At 30.5% G+C, this 20688-nt stretch overlaps 2 protein-coding genes across 3 annotated transcripts in view; both read left to right on the top strand.

Moving 5' to 3' along the window:
* The window catches only part of LOC130674402 (major facilitator superfamily domain-containing protein 8), a 31918-nt gene extending 31117 nt beyond the window's left edge, over positions 1 to 801 (top strand). For both annotated transcript variants that reach the window (XM_057479718.1, XM_057479719.1), the window contains one exon: positions 102 to 801. In XM_057479718.1, the coding sequence (XP_057335701.1) occupies positions 102 to 670 (569 nt within the window). In that variant the 3' untranslated portion in view covers positions 671 to 801. The remainder of the gene's footprint in view (positions 1 to 101) is intronic.
* Positions 802 to 9336: 8535 nt separating this feature from the next.
* LOC130674324 (probable serine/threonine-protein kinase clkA) lies at positions 9337 to 15881 on the top strand. The gene is made up of 4 exons (XM_057479622.1): positions 9337 to 9569; positions 10821 to 12980; positions 15393 to 15541; positions 15619 to 15881. The coding sequence occupies exons 1-4, from the start codon at positions 9533 to 9535 to the stop codon at positions 15730 to 15732; spliced, it is 2460 nt and encodes an 819-aa protein (XP_057335605.1). The 5' UTR covers positions 9337 to 9532; the 3' UTR covers positions 15733 to 15881.
* Positions 15882 to 20688: the final 4807 nt, after the last annotated feature.

The following is a 20688-nucleotide window of genomic DNA, read 5'->3' as shown; positions in this document are numbered from 1 at the left end:
GCAAATTACGGTAATTACCATATTTTACCGCCTTTCGGATCTGTTAGGGGTAGAACTTATGGTCGATCATAATAATGATAATTATTTATATTAAATTACAGTAATAACCAATGCGAGCCTATCACCGAACGCTACAGAAGTAGTAGGATGTCCAAGTGATCAAGAATGGTGCCGCTACACACCAGCAATGACGATAACCCAATTTATAATTGGTTATGGCTTTACAACCATCGGCTACCCAGTCGGCGTTACTTTAGTACAAACGATATTCACAAAAGTCCTAGGGCCTCGGCCACAAGGTCTCTGGATGGGCATAATGACCGGCGCAGGTTGTGCAGCCCGTGTTTTAGGTCCCGTATTCGTTGGCTTCATTTACACTCGCTGGGGTACTTATCACACATTTGGTATCACTGGATTGACTCTGGTAGTCGCCATGATCTGGTTACAAATCGTCAACAAACGGTTGATCACTAAGTCGACCTATCAAGAAGTGGCAGTATCTCCAGAAGCCGAGAGTCCTAAGGAAGTCGAAATGCAGGCCATGGCGGAAAATATGTCCGAGCGCCATCTGTCTGAGAAGCCAGGTAGTTTAAATGATGTGAGCGTTCAAAATGGAGGAGTGAAGGACGAATTGAAAGCATTCATCAGCGATAAAAATGATAATGACTGAGTTGGTGCACAAATAAATAAACTTTATAGAGATTATATTTTAAATTGTAATTGATTTTGTTAATTGAAGATGAGTTTATTTTATATACCATGAAATTTTGACTGAATTTAATAAATATTTTTATTAACAAATTTCTTTTTTTTTTTGGGTCATGTGAAAAATAAAAATTTTTTTCTATTAAAAATTCTCTGCTTAGTCTATATATGAGCATACGCAGATATATACCCAATTTTGAACCACCGTAAATGATCATTGCTCATATGTGATTAAATATATCAGCATACGATCAACCAGGCATATACGATCATACGTAATTATATTAGAGTATACATGGTTATATATGAGTATATATAAAAGAACGTGATCATAAACGTAATTATTCATGACCACATATAATTATAGGGCCATTTTTTTATCTGATCATATATTAGCATTCATATATGGTCCCATGCAGGAGGTGCCAGAGTGGAACGACGGGGCCCTACTTGGCCCAGCGCTAGGAAACCTAGCTTTGGCACACCTATATTGGCCCATGCTTGGCTCAAGATTGGGTACTCAGTCCTGGCCGTTACAATGATTACCCGGGCTTGGGCTAAGACTGGGTAACCTAGCCTTAGTAATTCAATAGCAATTTAGGCTTGGGCCAGGACTAGGTAACCTAGCCTTGGCTGTTACAATGGTTACCTGAGCTTGGGCCACGACTAGGTAACCTAGGCTTGGCCGTTACAATGATTACCCGAGCTTGGGCCAAGACTGGGTAACCTAGCCTTGGCAATTCAATGGCAACTCAGGTTGGGACCAGGACTAGGTAATCTAGCCTTGGCCGTTACAATGATTATCCGGGCTTGGGCCAAGACTGGGTTCCCTTGTGTTGGCCATCCAATGGAAAGCCAGACTTGGGCTAAGGTAGAATTACCCAAGTTTGGCTATACCAATGGTTTAATAAGTAGATCATATAAATGTACCAGTTCAACATTAGTAGGTTCGTCCAGTAGCTACCGTTCGGATCCAGCAATCAGAAGGACGGCAGTTCGCGCCCAGAGCCCAGCAGACTTTTCACCGAGTTTTTTTTCACATCATTTACCTCTCTTATATAGTTTAAACGTTAATGATCATGAACTCAACGAGGTTAATAATAATAAAATTTTTTTTTAAATTAAATTTATTCATTCCCTCGATGTGTGGGCCAGGACTGGCAACGAAGCCTGGGCCAGGACTGACAATGATGCATGGGCCAGGTCTAGCAACCAAGACTGGCCCCGTGTTATCATTCCAGACTTTTACCAAGGCTGGGCCAAGACTGGCTTACAACCTTGGCCCAAGGTTTTACATACTTGGGCCAAGCCTGCGCCCGTCGTACTTTTCTCTCTCTCATTTTTTTCTTACTTTTAGGAGATCATAGATTTCGTAAAATTAATTTTTTTCAATTTTCGTAATAATTTTGAAGATTTTTGTTCGTAGCCCAATTCGTCATAATTATAAATAAATTAAACAATTCCAATCTCACTAACAGTCTAAATATAATTTTCCAGAACTCATTTCAAGCTTTGAATCCTTTTCTTTTGAGTACATTGACGACCCGACTGTAAAAAAATATTTTTTGAAAAACTAGGTGGCTCGTAAGTAAATTTAGAGATTACAAGGACGATAAGTACTAAAATAAACAGGATGATGGTATCACCATTGCTATTTCATTTTCGTTGTCTCGCACAGTTACCTTACCAATAGAAAAAGTCTCTTCTCAAGTGTGAAGACAACGACACGCATCACGCATGGTCCGTTCATAATAACATCCGTTGTTTCATTTTTTATTTGTTATTATTACTAACCCATACTCTTATCGTTGAGATCCTGCATCCTTCATCATACTTTTTAGACATCTCTTCATATTTCAATCTCCCTACCCCCGATATTACAAACAATGAATCATGTCTAAATATAATTTTATGTTAAATACGATTTCGTAAAAAAATTAATTATTTACATAATTAATTGAGTTTAATTTTAATAAACTTTACCGTTTAAAAGTAATCGTATTTCAAAAAGAATTTTATCGTAATTTTTGGTAGTAGGGGAGAGTGGGGTCAATTTAACCAAAAATACTTTAACATTTTTTTTTTAGATGAATAAAAGCAAAATGATAACTTTTTTTTTACGAAATTATACTTTATTATATAGACTATCATTTCTCATAAGCATATAACTCAACAAATTATGAAAATTTTTAGTAAATACCAAATTGTACAACTGCATCAAATGGTTCAATCGTCCCCTTTGCGGGGGCAATTGGACCACTAGTCGGGGACAATTGAACCAAGAGTATTAGAACCACAAACGAATGACCCAGATCGAAAAATTTGATCTGATTTTAGTCTAACTGGACTGTATTTGGACTACTTGGTCGGTTATTGAACTTCGATAAAAATTTTAATCTGTTTTTGATCTACCCGGACTGAAAAATTTGACCTGATTTTAGTCTGATTGGACTATTTGATCTGATTTTGATCTTTTATGAAAATTTTAAGCTGTTTTCGACCTGCTACGTTAAAAAACAAACGCGTTACGAGCAGACTAAATTAGATTAATTTGTGAACTTTAAAAAACTTTAGTTCTGAAAATTTACAAGGACAAAACTAGATTAAATCATGGACTTATAAAATTTTTATTTATGAGCAATATTTATGAAAAAATATTAAGTTGCAGAATTGATTATGTTTTATTTACTATCTTTTGTTTAAAAATGTCGGCAGTTAATGAAAATTTGACAGCTTAATTTTTTAGTTGTCTTCATTGAATATTTATATCATATAATAAAAGTGATAAAACAACTCTTAAAATGTCAAGAATTTTCTCTTATTTACTGGATAAAATTGAAAATATTTTGGCATAAGAAAACATCAAAATTCTTGTGCTACGGAGAAAAATGTTGGCTCGAAATCTACCAATCTTTATTATGCTGTCGACTAAACTTGAAACAGAAAGTAAAGTATCCAAAAAATTACTATGCTCTTATAAAAAATTATTATGCTGCATCAAAATTATTATAATGTATGGAAGTAATTGATATTGAAGCTCATCGATAAGTTTCTCGCGCGTAATAAGTAATGTGATACAGTATGATCATTTTTTGTAAGAGCACGATAATTTTTTGGATGCTTTACTCCCTGTTTCAAGTTTTGTCGACAGCATTGTAAAAATTGGTAGGTTTCGAGCCAACATTTTTTCTCTGTGACATCTTATTATGGAAGCGCATTAGCATGTTTTAAATACCAAGAAAATTAAAATAAATTAATAAATCTAGATTATTAATATTTATATTTATAAAAAGTCCTGTATTTGTCCTTAAAAACAATTGAACACAGAGCAATAATTATAATAAAAAAGTCTGTTTTTAGTCTAAAAGCGATTTAAAACAGACTAAATATCATACGAAAATAAGTCTGATATTAGCCTAGATAAGGAATAGTACGGGCAAAAACAGATTAAATTCTTATATAAAATAAATACGATTTATAAACTTGAATTAAAGGAAAAATATTTGAATTTATCATTTATTTTAAAACAGATCTAATTTTTTGACCCGGGGACGTTAATGAATAATTTACTATTCACTACCCGACTAGAAATTGTCCCAATACATATATTGGGCCCCAATTGGGAATCGCTGTGGCATGTCCAGACTCATTTTTATATTTTTTTCGATTTTTTAAGCTTACTGGTTCAATTGCTCCTTGGTTCAATTGACCTTACTCTCTCTTACTCAATAAGTGAAGTAAGAATATATAAAGAACTTAATTTACAATATTTTTAAGATCAATGCGGATCATGTGCGGAATTAGTAGGGGGGTAGAGAGATCATGCCCGTCAGGTGGACTGGGAATGCGAAGCTAATGCAGAATGAACGTGGATTGATTACGAATTAAATGCGGAGCTCATGCGGATTACATTCTAAGCGAGTGTGGATTTCATGTGGTGCCAAAGCCTAATGGACGTCGACTGAATGCGGATTGAATGTGGCTCGGATGACGAGTTAATGCGGAGTCGGTAAGAAGCCACTGCGGATCAATTATCGACTGGATTTAGATAGCGTGCGGATTTGGTGCCAAGTGAATGCAGATCGGTGTGGGCTGAATGTAAAGTAAAGGCAAAGTTAAAGGAAAAATACTTTTGGACGTAGAATACGAGAAGTTAAAATTACCAGATTGAATCATTGAACTACACTTATCCGAAAAATTAAAGGAACAAAAAAATTTTATAAATTTTTTAGTGATTTTTGGAAGGCTGTATTATCGTGAAAAATGATCGTATCGAAAAAACAAAAAAAGCAAATTGAAGCTTGAAATCTCTAAAATATTTTTTCGAGCCACGGTTTTTGCGGAATCATAAGAAAAAGGTCGAGACAAAATTTTTCTAAATTTTTTGGTTTTGTTTTTAAGGTCTACGGGGCCGGGAAAAATTTTTTCAAAAAAACGAATTCATGGCTCGCTTAGGAAATTTATTCAGCTACAATTTTCTTTTTTTTGTTTCTCTGTACGTCAATTTGCTGCTGACATATCAGCCTTCAAATGAAAAAGGATCCTTTTGTCTTTGATTATTGATATCTCAGCAAATAATGGCCGCACAGTAATTTAAAGGGCAGTTTAAGAAACTTGAATAAATTCCCTACAAGCTTCATTTTTGATTTAAAAAAAAAAAAATTTTTTTTCATCCTTGATATCCATTTGAAAAACCCTTAAAAAATGGCGATTTTCTGGTTTTTTAGTCGACTCATCGCTACTCTCCAAATATTGATAAAAAAAATAATGTTGCCAGGTAATTTTACAGCTTAATGTACCTTCAAAAACCCTAGAAATTTTTAGATTGATCCATTAAACCGTTTGTCCGGTCCGATTGCTCAAAGTATTACAAAACATTTAAAGGAACCGAAAAGAGAAAAAATTCAAGAATTTTTTCACTTTTTTTCTTTTACGTTTTATTCAGTTTTTTTTTTATTTTTTCTCTTTTCGGAAAAATTTTTTTTTTTTTTCCTTTACCTTACCTTTACTGAATAACTAACGCAAAAATGAAAAAAAATCCGAAAAAAATTGATTTTTTCATTTTGATAACGATTACACAAATTAAGGAACAAAACTTGTTCCTTTAAATGTTTTGTAAAACTTTGAGCAATCGGACCGGACAAACGGTTTAATGGATCAATCTAAAAATTTCTAGGGTTTTTGAAGGTACATTAAGCTGTAAAATTACCTGGCAACATTATTTTTTTTATCAATATTTGGAGAGTAGCGATGAGTCGACTAAAAAACCAGAAAATCGCCATTTTTTAAGGGTTTTTCAAATGGATATCAAGGATGAAAAAAAATTTTTTTTTTTTTAAATCGAAAATGGAGCTTGTAGGGAATTTATTCAAGTTTCTTAAACTGCCCTTTAAATTACTGTGCGGCCATTATTTGCTGAGATATCAATAATCAAAGACAAAAGGATCCTTTTTCATTTGAAGGCTGATATCTCAGCAGCAAATTGACGTACAGAGAAACAAAAAAAAGAAAATTGTAGCTGAATAAATTTCCTAAGTGAGCCATGAATTCGTTTTTTTGAAAAAATTTTTCCCGGCCCCGTAGACCTTAAAAACAAAACCAAAAAATTTAGAAAAATTTTGTCTCGACCTTTTTCTTATGATTCCGCAAAAACCGTGGCTCGAAAAAATATTTTAGAGATTTCAAGCTTCAATTTGCTTTTTTTGTTTTTTCGATACGATCATTTTTCACAAAAATACAGCCTTCCAAAAATCACTAAAAAATTTATAAAATTTTTTTGTTCCTTTAATTTTTTGGATAAGTGTATAGGGTTTGGTCTCGAATTTTTAAATGTCGACTAGATCATTCGGTGCAGTTGTGAAATAACTCCAAATACCCTCTATTCTATATAGCCACAGGAAATAATTTTCTTTTAAATTAAAATTACAAAGTAAACTAAAAAAAATTAGTAAAAATTAAGAAACATAATAGAGTGACATCTTACTTTCTCTTTTTGAATTTTAAGAATCTGGCTAAAAATAATTAATTAAAATTACTCGTTGCCCGTGTAAAAAAAACTCGTTCCAAAAAGATTCCAAAAAAGTTCCGCATATGGAACTTCTAAACATGAGACAGATTAGAACTTCGAATGGAACTTTTTTGGAACGTTAGTAATTTTGATGGTAAAAAAAAAGTTGTTATGAGCAAATTTAGAGTCAAAAAAGGACGTTCTTGGATCTTTTTTGGAATTTTTTATGGACGTTTTTTTTTACTTCTATAAAAAATTCAAAAGTAGTGATTTTTGAACTATTTTGGCATGTTTCTGGAACGTCTTTATTCTACAAAAGATGCAAAAGAAGTGATTTTTGAAAGTTTTTGGAACGCCTTTTTTAGTCCATAAAAAGTCAAAAGTGGTGATTCTGGAACTTTTTTGGAATGTTTTTGGAACATCTACTTTAGTTCTATAATAGGTTGTAAAATAACGATTTTTGAACCATTTTTGAATGTTTTTGGAACGCCTTTTTTAGTCCATAAAAAGTCAAAAGTGGTGATTCTGGAACTTTTTTGGAATGTTTTTGGAACATCTACTTTAGTTCTATAATAGGTTGTAAAGTAACGATTTTTGAACCATTTTTGAATGTTTTTGGAACGTCTTTTTTAGCTTTCGAAAAAGGCCAAAAGTGATGATTATGGAACTTTTTTGGAATGTCCATTTAAAATTCAAAAAATTTCTAAGAACGTTCTTTTTTGACTCTAAATTCACTCATAAAAACTTTTTATTTACCATCAAAATTACTAACGTTCCAAAAAAGTTCCATTCGAAGTTCTAATCTGTCTCATGTTTAGAAGTTCCACATGCAGAACTTTTTTGGAATCTTTTTGGAACAAATTTTTTTTACACGGGTGGTACACTGTAAAAAATCGGGAGTGAATCCGGATTTAATTTCAATTCAAATTCACTCCGCATTCATTCCGCCACTCGGAGTTCCGGAGTTTAAAAAAAAATCACTCCGCATGCGGAGTGAATTGGGAGTTTTTTTCAAAGGAGTGATGCGGATTTTATTTCACTCCTAATTCACTCCGATCCAAAGTTTTAACATTTAATTGAATTTACATTAATTTATATTAAACTGTTAAACAGTGTGAGTGTGTGTGTGCAAGTACGTGTGTGTGTCCGAATATGTGTGTGCGTGTGTGTGTGTCCGTATCAGCTGATCAATTATGTAATACGCGAGTTTTTACTTCGATTTTATTTATTGGAGTTATTTTTTATTAATTATATTTTCAAAACTTCTTTCGGAGTGAATTTCACTCCGCATTCACTCCGCGAATTTTTTACCGTGTAAAAATTTTTTTTTCAATGTAATAATAAAAGAAAATTAAAGTCTACAAATTGCCCAAAAAAAAATAATGTCGATCTCCAAAAAATTGTACATTAATAACACCGGCACACAAAAAAAAATAAGTTCTCTGTACTTTTGACGGGACCGATTTATTCCCATGTATTTTGACCCGCTGAATCCGAATCCGAGGCCCGTTTAACCCGTACACCCTCAGATTTTTAGAAAACTTTAAAAAACCTCAAAAATACACAAAAATCGACCGTTTTTTAAATTTATAAATTTTTTTAACCCTAACTAAGCATGATTTTTATGTATTTCGGTCCTCTACATACTAACTTGAAGTTTATTTAAAACATTAGCCATTTAAAGTCTGAGTAAATTCCAAAAAACCCCAAAAAATTGCAAAAAGCAAAAAGATTCTCAGTATTGTGATGAAAAAAATTTTATAGGGCTAAATAAATAATTATTTTCATGTATGTTTATCTGTCACATATAATTCTCGAACATCCATGGCTCAGACATCTCTAAAATTTTAAATAAATGGCGAAAATTCCCAAAAAATCGAAAAAAATAAAATTTGGTATAACAAAAATCATTTTTGAAATCGAAATAAATAAAAGAAATCATATTGTTCGATCTGTGATATATATATATATAAAATATTTTGGCCTAAAACATAAAAAAATTTTAATATGCTTCAAAAAATTTTTTTTCATCACAAAACTAAGAATTTTTTTGCTTTTTTGCAATTTTTTGGGGTTTTTTGGAATTTACTCAGACTTTAAATGGCTAATGTTTTAAATAAACTTCAAGTTAGTATGTAGAGGACCGAAATACATAAAAATCATGCTTAGTTAGGGTTAAAAAAATTTATAAATTTAAAAAACGGTCGATTTTTGTGTATTTTTGAGGTTTTTTAAAGTTTTCTAAAAATCTGAGGGTGTACGGGTTAAACGGACCTCGGATTCGGATTCAGCGGGTCAAAATACATGGGAGTAAATCGGTCCCGTCAAAAGTACAGAGAACTTATTTTTTTTTGTGTGCCGGTGTAATTATTACTATAACTTATTTTTTCCCACCTAAAACTTACCTCATTCAATAAGTCTTTACACTAAATTTAAAAAAAAAACAATGATAATAATAATGAGTTAAGTGCTTAGTGATTATCTTACAATACATAAATAATTTATTAAATTATGAATAATAAACAATAAAATAAATTAAATTATAAAGACCTTAAATTAAATTATTTAAAACACACACTCACCAATCTCTTGTTCAAAGTAAGGACTTACCGCAATATCCTCAAGTTTCCAAGTACACAGTAAAGTGCTGACTCTTGAAAGAGCAAGTACTCGTGTATTACATACTTACTAACTTATGTACACTTACTCTTTACTGTTTATTACTTTCCCAATTAATTACTGCGACTTGCAAACAATCGAACAAAAGTGTCTTGTTTACTATTTAGTTCAATTTCATTCGCTCAATTTGTAATTAGTGCAATGAATATTAAATTAATTATTATTTTAGTTATTTATAGTGAGTATTTTATAATTAAGATATGCGATAATTGTAACAGGGGTAATTGGGTGACCTTGAGTATTTATTTTAGAAAAAATTTTGTTGAAAATTGAAGTGGAAAATCAATTTTTTTTAACAACTAATTGTGATTGTGTCAATTTTTAAAATCTATTCTAATATAAACATTAGGGTGGACCGAAAAAACTGTTTTTTTCCGAGTTTCCGATGAAAATTTTTTGATTCATTGTCTCAAAAATCCTCTTCAAAAATCAGCTCAACAACAAATTTTTAAAGGTTCCCTCAAAAATTTTGAAAATTCCAAAAATGATTGAAATACGGATTTTTTCAAAAATTTTTTCTTTCTCGTGGCAGAAATAATTTTTATATGTAAAATCGATACCATACTGAAACTTTTAGCTCAAAATACAGACGTTTAAACGTCACCTAAAAATTTTGAATATTGACTCAAAATATGTAACTAATATTTTTTGAATCAATTTCTTGTTTTTTTATAACTCAATTATTATGTTTTTACTGAAATATAACTTTTGCATAACCAAAAATATACTGAACAGTCTTAAACAATAAAGTTGGGAAAGATTTCAAAACCAACAAAAACCAAAAATTGAATTAAAAAAAAAAAGAAATATATAAATAACTTTTTTTTTCTGTCTCGGGTTATATTTTTTTTTATTATGATTCAAATTGATAGTGAGAAAATCCAGAAACCTTAAAATTAATATTCAAAAGTCGCTCGAAAACTTCCAAAAGACAGTTTTTGAAAAGATTCAAAATTCTTTAGCGATGTTCAAATACTTGAATTTTGGGCTGAAATTTTTAGCATATTCATGATTTCACAGAAAAAAACTATTGCTGCCACGAGAAAGAAAAAATTTAGAAAAAAAAAAGTCAGAATTTCAATCATTTTTGGAATTTTCGAAATTTGTGAGCGACCTCTTAAAAATATTTTACCGAGCTGATTTTTGGAGAGGGTTCTTAAAATATATTAAGCCAAAAAATGTTCATATGAGACAAAAAAAAAATCGTCAATTTTTTAGGCCACCTTAATAAATATAATAAGAATTTTTAATGTTTATTTTATTTTTGGTTGACCATAATTTTAATTTGGGTAGAGACTTAAAAAAATTGAGAATTGAAACTATAGAAAATTGTTAGTAATTAGAAAAATAAATTGCTTTTTGGTAGCATTGTAACACTTTTTTTTTGTTAGGGAATTTATCCATTTATTTATTTAAGAAAATTTTTTAGGTTTTGATTCAATTTCTGGAGGAGGAATTGACGTTGAAAAAAAAATTAGAAAATTGAGAGGAGATTTGGGTGAAGATGGTGATTGTGATGATGAAGAGGAAGAAAGTATTGTTAGGATTCAGTGGGAAGGAAACGGTAATTTTGGTAAAAGATTTACTGTTTCCAGTGAAATCAGTTCCGCTGAATCGGGGGTTCCGTTACCGATACTAGAACCCCCGTTTCATTATTATTCGTCGTCGATAAATGATTTTGAGCGGGAAGGTCCTAACAGTGAAAGGGGTGGATTGCAAGTAAATGTTAGAGGAGGAAATTATAGTGAAAGTAGTGGAAAATTGAAAATTTATGAAATTACTACGGGAGTGTCATTAAGTGGCGATGAATCCAGCGGATTTAGGGGAAAGAAAGAAGAGGATTTGAGAAGAAGTCGGGATGGGGATGAGGATAAAAGAAAATTTGGTGAAAAACAAAATAAAAATTTTGGAAAATGGGAAAGTGATACTAGTTTCAGAAATTTTGTTGAGAGGAAAAATTTTGGAAAAGTGGAAAATGAAGATAATATCAGTAGATGGAAAAGTGACGGAAATTCCGGAAAAGGGGAAAATGAAGATAATTTTGGTAAATGGAGAAGTGATGGAAATTTTGGGAAAACGGAAAATGAAGACAGTTTTAGAAAATGGAAAAGTGATGGACATTTTGGAAAAGTTGAGAATGAAGATAATTTCGGCAAATGGAAAAGTGATGAAAAATTTGGAAAGGATGAAGATTTTGTAAAACTAAAAAATTATGGTAAAGAAAACAACAATAGTAATTTTGATAGATGGGAAAACTATGAAAATTTTAAAATCGGAGACACGAAAAATAATTTTGGGAAATTAGGAGATGATGATATAAGAAAAACTGATATTAGTGCAAGTATTGGAAAAGTGGAAAATAGTAGTGATTTTGGAAAATGGGAAAGTAAAAATGTTGAATACAATGGAAACAATAAAAATTTTGGAAAACTCAACAGTGAAATTACTGGGAAATTTTATGATAGTGAAAATCGTGGGAAATACGAAGGTCATAATAACTTTGGAAATAAAGAAAATATTGGCAAATGGGATAGTAATGAAAGGCTAAGGAACGATAAGAAAATTGAAAATGAAGGAAAAACAGAAGAAAATTTTTTTAGAAATTTCCAAAATGAAAATTATTTTGGAAAATGGGAAAACGATAATAAATTTGACAGAAATGGAAATTTCGGAAGTTTTGGAGACGACGGAAATTTACGAAAGTTTGAAAAGAGTCCGAATTTAAAAGTATTAAGAATTGATGAAAATCCAAAAAAATTTCCGAATAATGACGATTATAAACCGTTTCAAAATTTTAGAAATTTCGGAACTGGTCCAAGTTTGAAAGTATTGAAAATTGACGAAAATTCTCGAAATTTCCAAAGTAATGAAGATTTCAAACAGTTCCAAAATAATAAACACTTCGGCAATGGTCAAAATTTAAAAGTTTTGAAAATTGGCGAAAATTTTGAGCGATTTCCAGCCACAGAAAATGTACGAAAATTCGAAAATAGTGACACGTTGAAAGTACTGAAAATTGACGAAAATCGCGAAAATTTCCATTCCACCGGAAAATTTCATGACGACCTAAAAATTAATAGTGGAAATTTAGAAAACATTCATAATTTCGAAAAATCAAAAATTACTTATCAAAATATTAATGACGGATGGTTCAACAGTAAAACTCGAAATAATAATTTTGACATTGACGACTTTAAGAAAATTAATGAAAGTGATGGAAAATGGAAAAATTTTCTAAATGTTCAAAATAACGAAAATTTCAATAATTTCGATCATGATCAAAAACACGAAAATCGTAACAAAAATGAAAATGAAAGCGATGAAAATAATGAAAATGAGCAGATAAAATTAAATATTTGGGATCCAAGTAAATCAGCCGTAAAATCACGACCAACGCAATCACCCAGCGTAATCCAAGCCAATCAATTGAAAGCTTACCCGTCGAGGGGAAACCGCAAGTATCAACATCACACTTCAGAAAGTGACGAAATTACCTCTGAAAGAAGAAACTCCTGGGGATTTTCTCGAGAAAAATATCTGAGAAAAAAAATAGCCCACAGTAATGGTGTCAATCATTTTAGATATATTGGTTAGTATTTACACATTTAATTAAAAATATGTTGAGTAATTATTAGATATTTCTGAAGACAAAGTAGTGTCCTAATAGCTGATTTTTAAGAATTGTGGATAATTTATAGATGTATGTATATTAGGGTGCGTCATTTCGGAACATTTTTTTTTTTTAGTGCATGTGGAAAAAATCATAGTTTAACACAAAAAAAAAATTTCGGGCAAGAAAAAAAATTCTATGTCGATTACAGACCTAGCTCATTGAAAAATTCGATTTTCCCATTTAAATACATGGAGAAAAAAATATTGCGCTCACCACTCAACGGTATCGTGATATTCACTCTCCTCGGTTGGGTATCCGTTGTATACGGAAAGTGCTGGTCTATCGGATCGTGATTATCACGATCTAGGCGGATCCCGAAATCATAAGATCGTTTCGCTATAGTAACGATCCGTTTTGTTATTAAAACTAATTTGAGGTTAAAATAGATAAATTTACAACTTTAACTTCATTACAATTTTATTTTTAGCTGTCATTAATAATCACATATTAATAATTCTAATAGGTGCAATAAAAAATTATTATTTAATATCAAGAAATGTTAAGTAATAGAATATACGTAATTAATTGATGTAAATTTTACAGTCTTTTTTTTGTTTCAAAGATAAATTAAAAAATTAATCGATAAAAAACAGCAATTCTTGCATTAGATATATAATTAGTGTTTTTTCATTGTCGTTGTGCACTTTAAATAATTAATAATTTTATAAATAAACACTGTATAATTTGCAAGATATGCATTATAAAGTTTAATAATTTGGTTATGAGTGGTGGCGCTTGAGAAGTAGATCGCGATAATCACGATCCGTTTTGGTACGATATGGATACGTTAACTGACGATCACTATACATTTAAGTATATGCACAATCCGTAGGATCATTATTATAAGTATCTAGTGTTTCATTCATATCGATATATATATTGTGGTAGTAGCAATACAATTTAGAACTAATTACGATACACTTGTCGCTCTCCGTTGGTGAGCGATAAACACAATATTTTTTTTTCAGTGTAACACGGGAAAAATTTTTTTTTTAGCTTTAAGTATTGTTAACTCATTAAACAAATCAATAGATCGAATAGACTAATACATTTTTTTGTAGAAAATTGAACGCTCTACACAAAAGGTCTCTTATCATTTTTCGATAAATCCATCTGTTCAAAAGTTATTGGAGGTCGAAGTAAAGTTGGAGATCTTTTTACATTTCCGGCGGAACTATCAGACTTATCACAAAATGTTATAGGATCTTTTTTGTTGACAATTTTATTTTCTACAAATTATTATCAGTCAAGTTTTTTCAAATTCCGCATCATTTTCTATTTATTTTCATTTTAATTTTAAGCTGTTGAAAAAGTGGTTCTGATCGATTTCAAGAGCTCGACATTAAAATGGAAATAACTAGGAAACGATGCGGAATTTGAAAAAATTTTATTGATAATAATTTGTAGAGAATAAAATTGTCAACAAAAAAGATCCTATAACATTTTGTGATAAGTCTGATAGTTTCGCCGGAAATGTAAAAAGATCTCCAACTTTACTTCGACCTCCAATAACTTTTGAACAGATGGATTTATCGAAAAATGATAAGAGACCTTTTTTGTAGAGCGTTCAATTTCCTACAAAAATATGTATTAGTCTATTCGATCTATTGATTTGTTCAATGAGTTAACAATACTTAAAGCTAAAAAAAAAATTTTCCCGTGTTATTTAAATGGGAAATCCTTTTTTTCAATGAGTCGGTCTGTAATCGACATAGAATTTTTTTCCTCGCGCGAAAAATTTTTTTTTGTGTTGAACTATGATTTTTTTCCCCATGCAATTAAAAAAAAATGTTGCTCTGAAATGACACACCCTAATGTATATTATATCAATAATAGAATGAGAATGAATGTGGCTCACTCGGTATTTAATAAGCGAGTTATGAGTTTTATGATTAGGATAATGAATAAATAATTTGTTTTTTAAAAATGAGAACCCAGTTCCTGACCATCAAATATAAATATATTCTTAATGTTGAAAATAATTTTGCAGAACCAAAAAATAAAAATTTTTATTTTTAATTGTTTTTGGAGGGGGCCGTTATGCCCCAGAAAAAAAATTTATTTTTAATGTTCCAGCAAAATGTCCACGAATTAGTTCGATAAGACAAAAGTAAACTAATTTGATGGTTAAAAGCCACAAAAAATAATAACCAGCTTAGGAGGGGGGGGGGGCTTCTTGCCCCACCCGCCCTTATTTATTTATAGAAAATTGACAGTTTCGAAATGAAAAAAAATTAACATCAGGATCTGGGCCATGGCTAATTACCGGGTGGATGACCTCATTTCGTCAAAATTAAAAAAAAAAATTATTTTAAAAAAATGTTGCAGATTCAAATAAATTTGGCGCGATTCCTGGAGTACCTGGAAGAGACTACCCAATAAACACTGAAAATAGGCCAAGTAGTTCTAAAAAATTTACTTGTCCAATACGCACCAAGACTCATATTTATATAGCTGATCGATCTTCTCGCTGCCAAGTAATATTTTTATCAATATCATATTACGAATTTAAAAAAAAAATTCACTTTGTACAAGCAAATAAATTTTTTCCTAGGTATTTTACGTATGCTACGCTAATAATCCAGCCGTGCAGATGGTCTGTCCAGATGGCACGCTTTTCAATCAGCAACTGCAAGTGTGTGATTGGTGGTTCAATGTCACGTGTTAATAAATGGAATTTTTTTTTATTTACCAGAAATTACCTTAAATTAATATTTAATTTTAATTTTAAGTAGCTGTAATTATAATAAAGAGCTATAATTGTTAATAAAAAATTACCTTCCTGTAGTTAATATAAAATTAAACTGTTGTTATTATTCCAAGCTTACATTCGACAAAGTTTTATTATTGAATAATTGACCCGAGGAAAGAAAATTATACACTGGTCACAGAAATTAAGGGATAGAAAAAAAATCCGAAATTTTTAGGTGATTTTCAACATGCTGTAACTCGGTGAAAAATGGTCGTATCAAAAAACTAAAAAAAGCAAATTGTAGCCTCAAGTTTCTAGTTTTCAGATCTGGACCTCAAAATTTTTTATCATGTACGGTTCCGGAGTAATCATAAAAAAACCAACGAAAAAAAAATTTTCAAAATTTTTGCTGGTCTTTCAATACCTCTATGGGCGTCAATAAATTTTTTTGAATAATCCGACTGTATGACTTTTCTAGGAAATTTTATTCCCTTTAATTTGGCGGCCTGAAAAAGTCTCTACGACAATTTGGCGCCGAATTATCATTGATCAAAGCAAAAAAGTCCATTTTGGCTTTGATAATCAATAACTCCGGATGTATTGGTCGTACAGAGAATGGAAGCAAGGTTTTGAAAACTGGAAAACATTCTCTATAAGGCAAAATTAGTAGCTTTTAATCGAAAAATTTTTTTTAAAGCGATATTGTTTAGTGAAAAACAGGTCAAAATTCGCAAATTTAAGGATATTTGGAAATCATGCTATAACTTTGGATATAACGGATGAACAAAGGATATCTTCGTCTTTTTTTCAACCTCAAAGTGTCCTGAAAAAACCCTAAATTTCGAATCGCTGCGATTTTTCTTTCTTAGTGTCCCGAAGCTTTAAATTTGTCGATTTTGTCAAAAATCACCATAATTGGTAGTTTCTCGGTTTTTGTTCATTTTTTCGATTTGAAAATGTTTTTTTTTACCAACGATCTTCATTTCTTAGATCAAAAAGATCGATCATCGAAAAAAATTGAAAAAAAAAAAAATTTTCAAAATTGTTTTTTTTTTTTCCAAATTTTTTTTTTTGTTGTATCTGCAATGACTTATCATTGTCAAAAAAAATTCCTAAAATTCTTTTTACCGCCGGCATTAGAGTTATCCAAAGCGTATTTTTGTTAAGTTGACATTTAAAGCAGATGCAGTTACAGCGGTAAAAAAAAATTTTAGGAATTTTTTTTGACAATGATAAATCATTGCAGATACAACAAAAAAAAAAAAATTAAAAAAAAAAAATTTTTGAAAAAAAAAATTTTGAAAAAAAAAAAAAAATTTTAAATGTATTTAATGTCATGTGAATCTTTTAGGTAAAGAAACGGGAATAAACGAAGTTTTAAGGTTCAAATGAGGCTCTACACGGAGAGAAATTTATGGTAACCATTGCAATATATTATGGGAATGGTTTCCATAATGCATGGTAACCGGTTTTTTTTTTAATGTTGATTATAGGATCGGCACCCATAATATCTATTACGGTGATCATTACTATAATATTATAGTAATCGTTACCACAACATTCTGGTAACCATTATTATATAATATGGTACTCGTTATCATATAATATGGTAATCATTACTATGACATATGGTAAGCATTAATGAGAATTCTCATAATATTATATGGGAATAGATCTCATACTAATATAGGAACCATTCCTATAATGTTATGGGAATGGTTTCTATAATTTATAGGAATAGTTCCTATATATTATGGGAATGATTCCCATAATATTATAGAAAGTATTCCTATAAATTATAGGAACAATTCCTATAATTATAGGAACTGCTCCCATAATTTATGGTCGTAATTCCTACGATGGTTTAGGAAACAATTTCACAAAATTATAGGAACAGTTTCCATAATTTTCTGTCCATATAGACGTTTTTTTTTACACGGAATCAATAAAAAAGATCTTGTTTAATAAAACCACAAGCGTAAAATTTTTCATCGACATGGCAATCTAATAAGCTTTGATATTCAACAAAATTTGACAATCAATTTCCTTACATATCATCACTATTCTTGTACAGCTTAAATTTACAATTTCCAAAAAAATATTTATTCTTACTGGGGTTACTTATGTATATTTAAGACTCAATACATCAAATAATTTATCAAATTTACACAAAATTTGTCAGATTATTTCCACAGTTTACATAAAATTTCGGTCCAAATACTCGAGTAGTTGTCGGAATTGAAAGATTTCAATGCGTACATAAAGTCCCATCACTTTCCATAATTTTTTGATAGCACTCTTAATAGTCTCACTAAACATTTCAAGAACGAAACTCACCAATGCAGAGAACAAACCGATTGCCAGTAAAATTAATGCAAAGATGACATCTTCAAATTCTATTGGTCGGTAATAATCATGCGTTGATTTGACTCTGATTACTCCCAGTTCACTATACACAAGTTCTTCCAACAATTGACGTACTCTGTCGAAAAGATGTGACTGTTGAAACCACATGACGACATTATTAACGCGATCGTTCAATGGCCAATTGTTACGCATTGTCAGTGATACAATATGATAGCTAAGTACATTCTCCGGAACATGTAATTTGTGTTTAATAACTAAGTCTCTTAAATAATTATAATCATCGATACAAGCAACAGATTCATTTAGGTCAATACGACAATCACCCCGTTTAAATATTGTTTTATTTAGCAATAATGGATCTCTAATATAATCTTTACAACTATCACTAGCATAAATTACTGTATAACGCGGGTCTTTTAGATCATCTAGAGTCTCGACATTTTTTCTGTACTCGGGTTTTGTCAAAAATGCCGCCAGATGGCCGGAAAATGTCGCCTGAATTATCAAAAAATACAAAAATATTACGAAAAAAAATATTCGCATCTTTGCCGTGTCCATTCGGGTGTAAATCGAATTATTTATCAGCAGTCTCAGGCACTCAAAGATAGCAAACGACACTTTTGAGTTATGTTCTGTCCTGTTTGATAAATAAACAACAACAAATACCATAAGCATAATAATTGTTGTTGCAATGATAGTTAACCAGCCGTAAAAATTAAACATTTTTTCCAATGGTGTCATTAGTCCACGATTGTGGGTTACTATAACGTCGTAAATAATTTCAAGGGGATATGATGAATAATAAATGTCAAATACTTTTGTTTCTTTATCGCCCGAGATCCATGTAATGGGAATTAATATCAGATCTATTGATTTGTTTTGAATCAATACATCGTTGCTCATAGTTTCCAATTGTTCCCTATTGTTTTTAGAAACATAAGCTATATTTAGTGATATATTTAGAGTTGTTATCAACCACCATCCAACGTATCCCATAGATATTCCTAATTTGTCACATATATAAGAATGATCAGTATTTTTCGTTATTAGTTCATCCACACGGCCACTTGCATCTAAATCACTTTGTGATCTTCGCATTACTTTTATCGCGTAGCCATCTAGATGCTTTGTACGATCAAATATTATATCATCACATATATTTGAACCTGTTTAAATTAAATATCAGTAATTAATTTCTATACTAGACATTCGAGGTTTCAAAATAAATTATTTTGGCCATGTCAATCCGTCAGTTTGAACCCAAGACGGATATTTTAATATTTAACTACCCGAGTCAAAATTAAAAAGGTAATTTGAGCCTCCAAATTCTACGCGAGGGTAAGGAGGTTCAAATCATCTTTTTAGAATATGAAGATCGATGCACTAAAAAGGTGATTTGAACCTAAGTGTGGTAACTTTGTCCGCTTTTACCAAGATTAGGTTCAAATCATCTTTTTCAAAAAGTCAAATAAGCCTTCAAAGCCTAAATTTATAGATCGAGAAAGACTCTCATCGGATCGCGTACAATTGGTAAAGAAACAGAAGGGAAAAGGGGGCCACTAATTAGAAATGGCCACCATGATCGAAAAAAATTTGAAATTTAAAAATTCCAAAAATAATTTCTTCGTAATAAACGTTTTGTTGTAAGTTAAAAAATAATAAAATTTTAAATAATAATAGGGGAAGGGGGGGGGGGGGGGCAAAACGGGATAGACCGACAAAATGAGATACCCTCAAAATTTCGTCAAAATTTTTTTTCCTCGAAAAACTTTTGAAAATGGTCAAAAATGACATCTAGTATCATTTTACACTATTAAACGCTAAAAAAAAACATTTTTATATTTTTTGCGAAAAGTATAAATGAAAAAAATATACAAATTTTATCGTACTACAAATTTATCTTCATGAAGTATCACAAATTAAGAAATTTATTTCTGTAATTAACTCAAGAACAATAATAACAATAATACTAATAAAAACTTTAAAACTGTAACATTGGTAATCATCATAATTTTAACTGTTACATTGTAACTTTCATAATTTTGTAATATTTTATAACTTTAGTGATATAATATCACATTATTGACAGTTATGTTAATTTTCTAATATTCAATATTTAATTATTTCTCTTATAAAAATAATTTCTTTGGAATGAAAACTGACTAACATTATTTTGAACATAAGTATCAAAATTTATAATAAATAACGAAAACGATATATAACTGATTCATCGTTAATGAAAGATAAATATCTAAAATTATTCACAATAATCACAGATAAATTGAGTATCGGCGTCCGAAACACGTAAATTTTATTACTTACATCAATTTAGAAAGACATTATTACATCAATTTTATTCACTTGAAAAAAAAAAAAAAATTTACTTTTTTTTGGGGTATCTCATTTTCCCCGCAGAAAATAAAAATTTTTTTTCTGATGGCAGTCTAAAATTCGTTATATTTATTTCAAATAGAATCAAAATAAAGCCAATTTACGATATTTTCGTCCCTAAAAACTAAATTTTTCGTTAAGTATCCCGTTTTGCTCCCCCCCCCCCCTTTTCTC

This window comes from Microplitis mediator, chromosome 9 (assembly GCF_029852145.1).
Source record: "Microplitis mediator isolate UGA2020A chromosome 9, iyMicMedi2.1, whole genome shotgun sequence".
Classification (NCBI taxonomy): domain Eukaryota; kingdom Metazoa; phylum Arthropoda; class Insecta; order Hymenoptera; family Braconidae; genus Microplitis; species Microplitis mediator.
The sequence above is the reverse complement of the archived record's forward strand: the minus strand, read 5'-3'. Positions and strand labels throughout refer to the sequence as shown.

Excerpts from the sequence above, each read along its gene's own strand:
- LOC130674324 (XM_057479622.1), top strand. The coding sequence starts at position 9,533 with ATGAATATTAAATTAATTATTATTTTAGTTATTTATA. Across the intron at positions 9,570-10,820 it reads TATTATTTTAGTTATTTATA|GTTTTGATTCAATTTCTGGA; the intron begins GTGAGTATTTTA and ends AAAATTTTTTAG. Across the intron at positions 15,542-15,618 it reads ATCGATCTTCTCGCTGCCAA|GTATTTTACGTATGCTACGC; the intron begins GTAATATTTTTA and ends ATTTTTTCCTAG.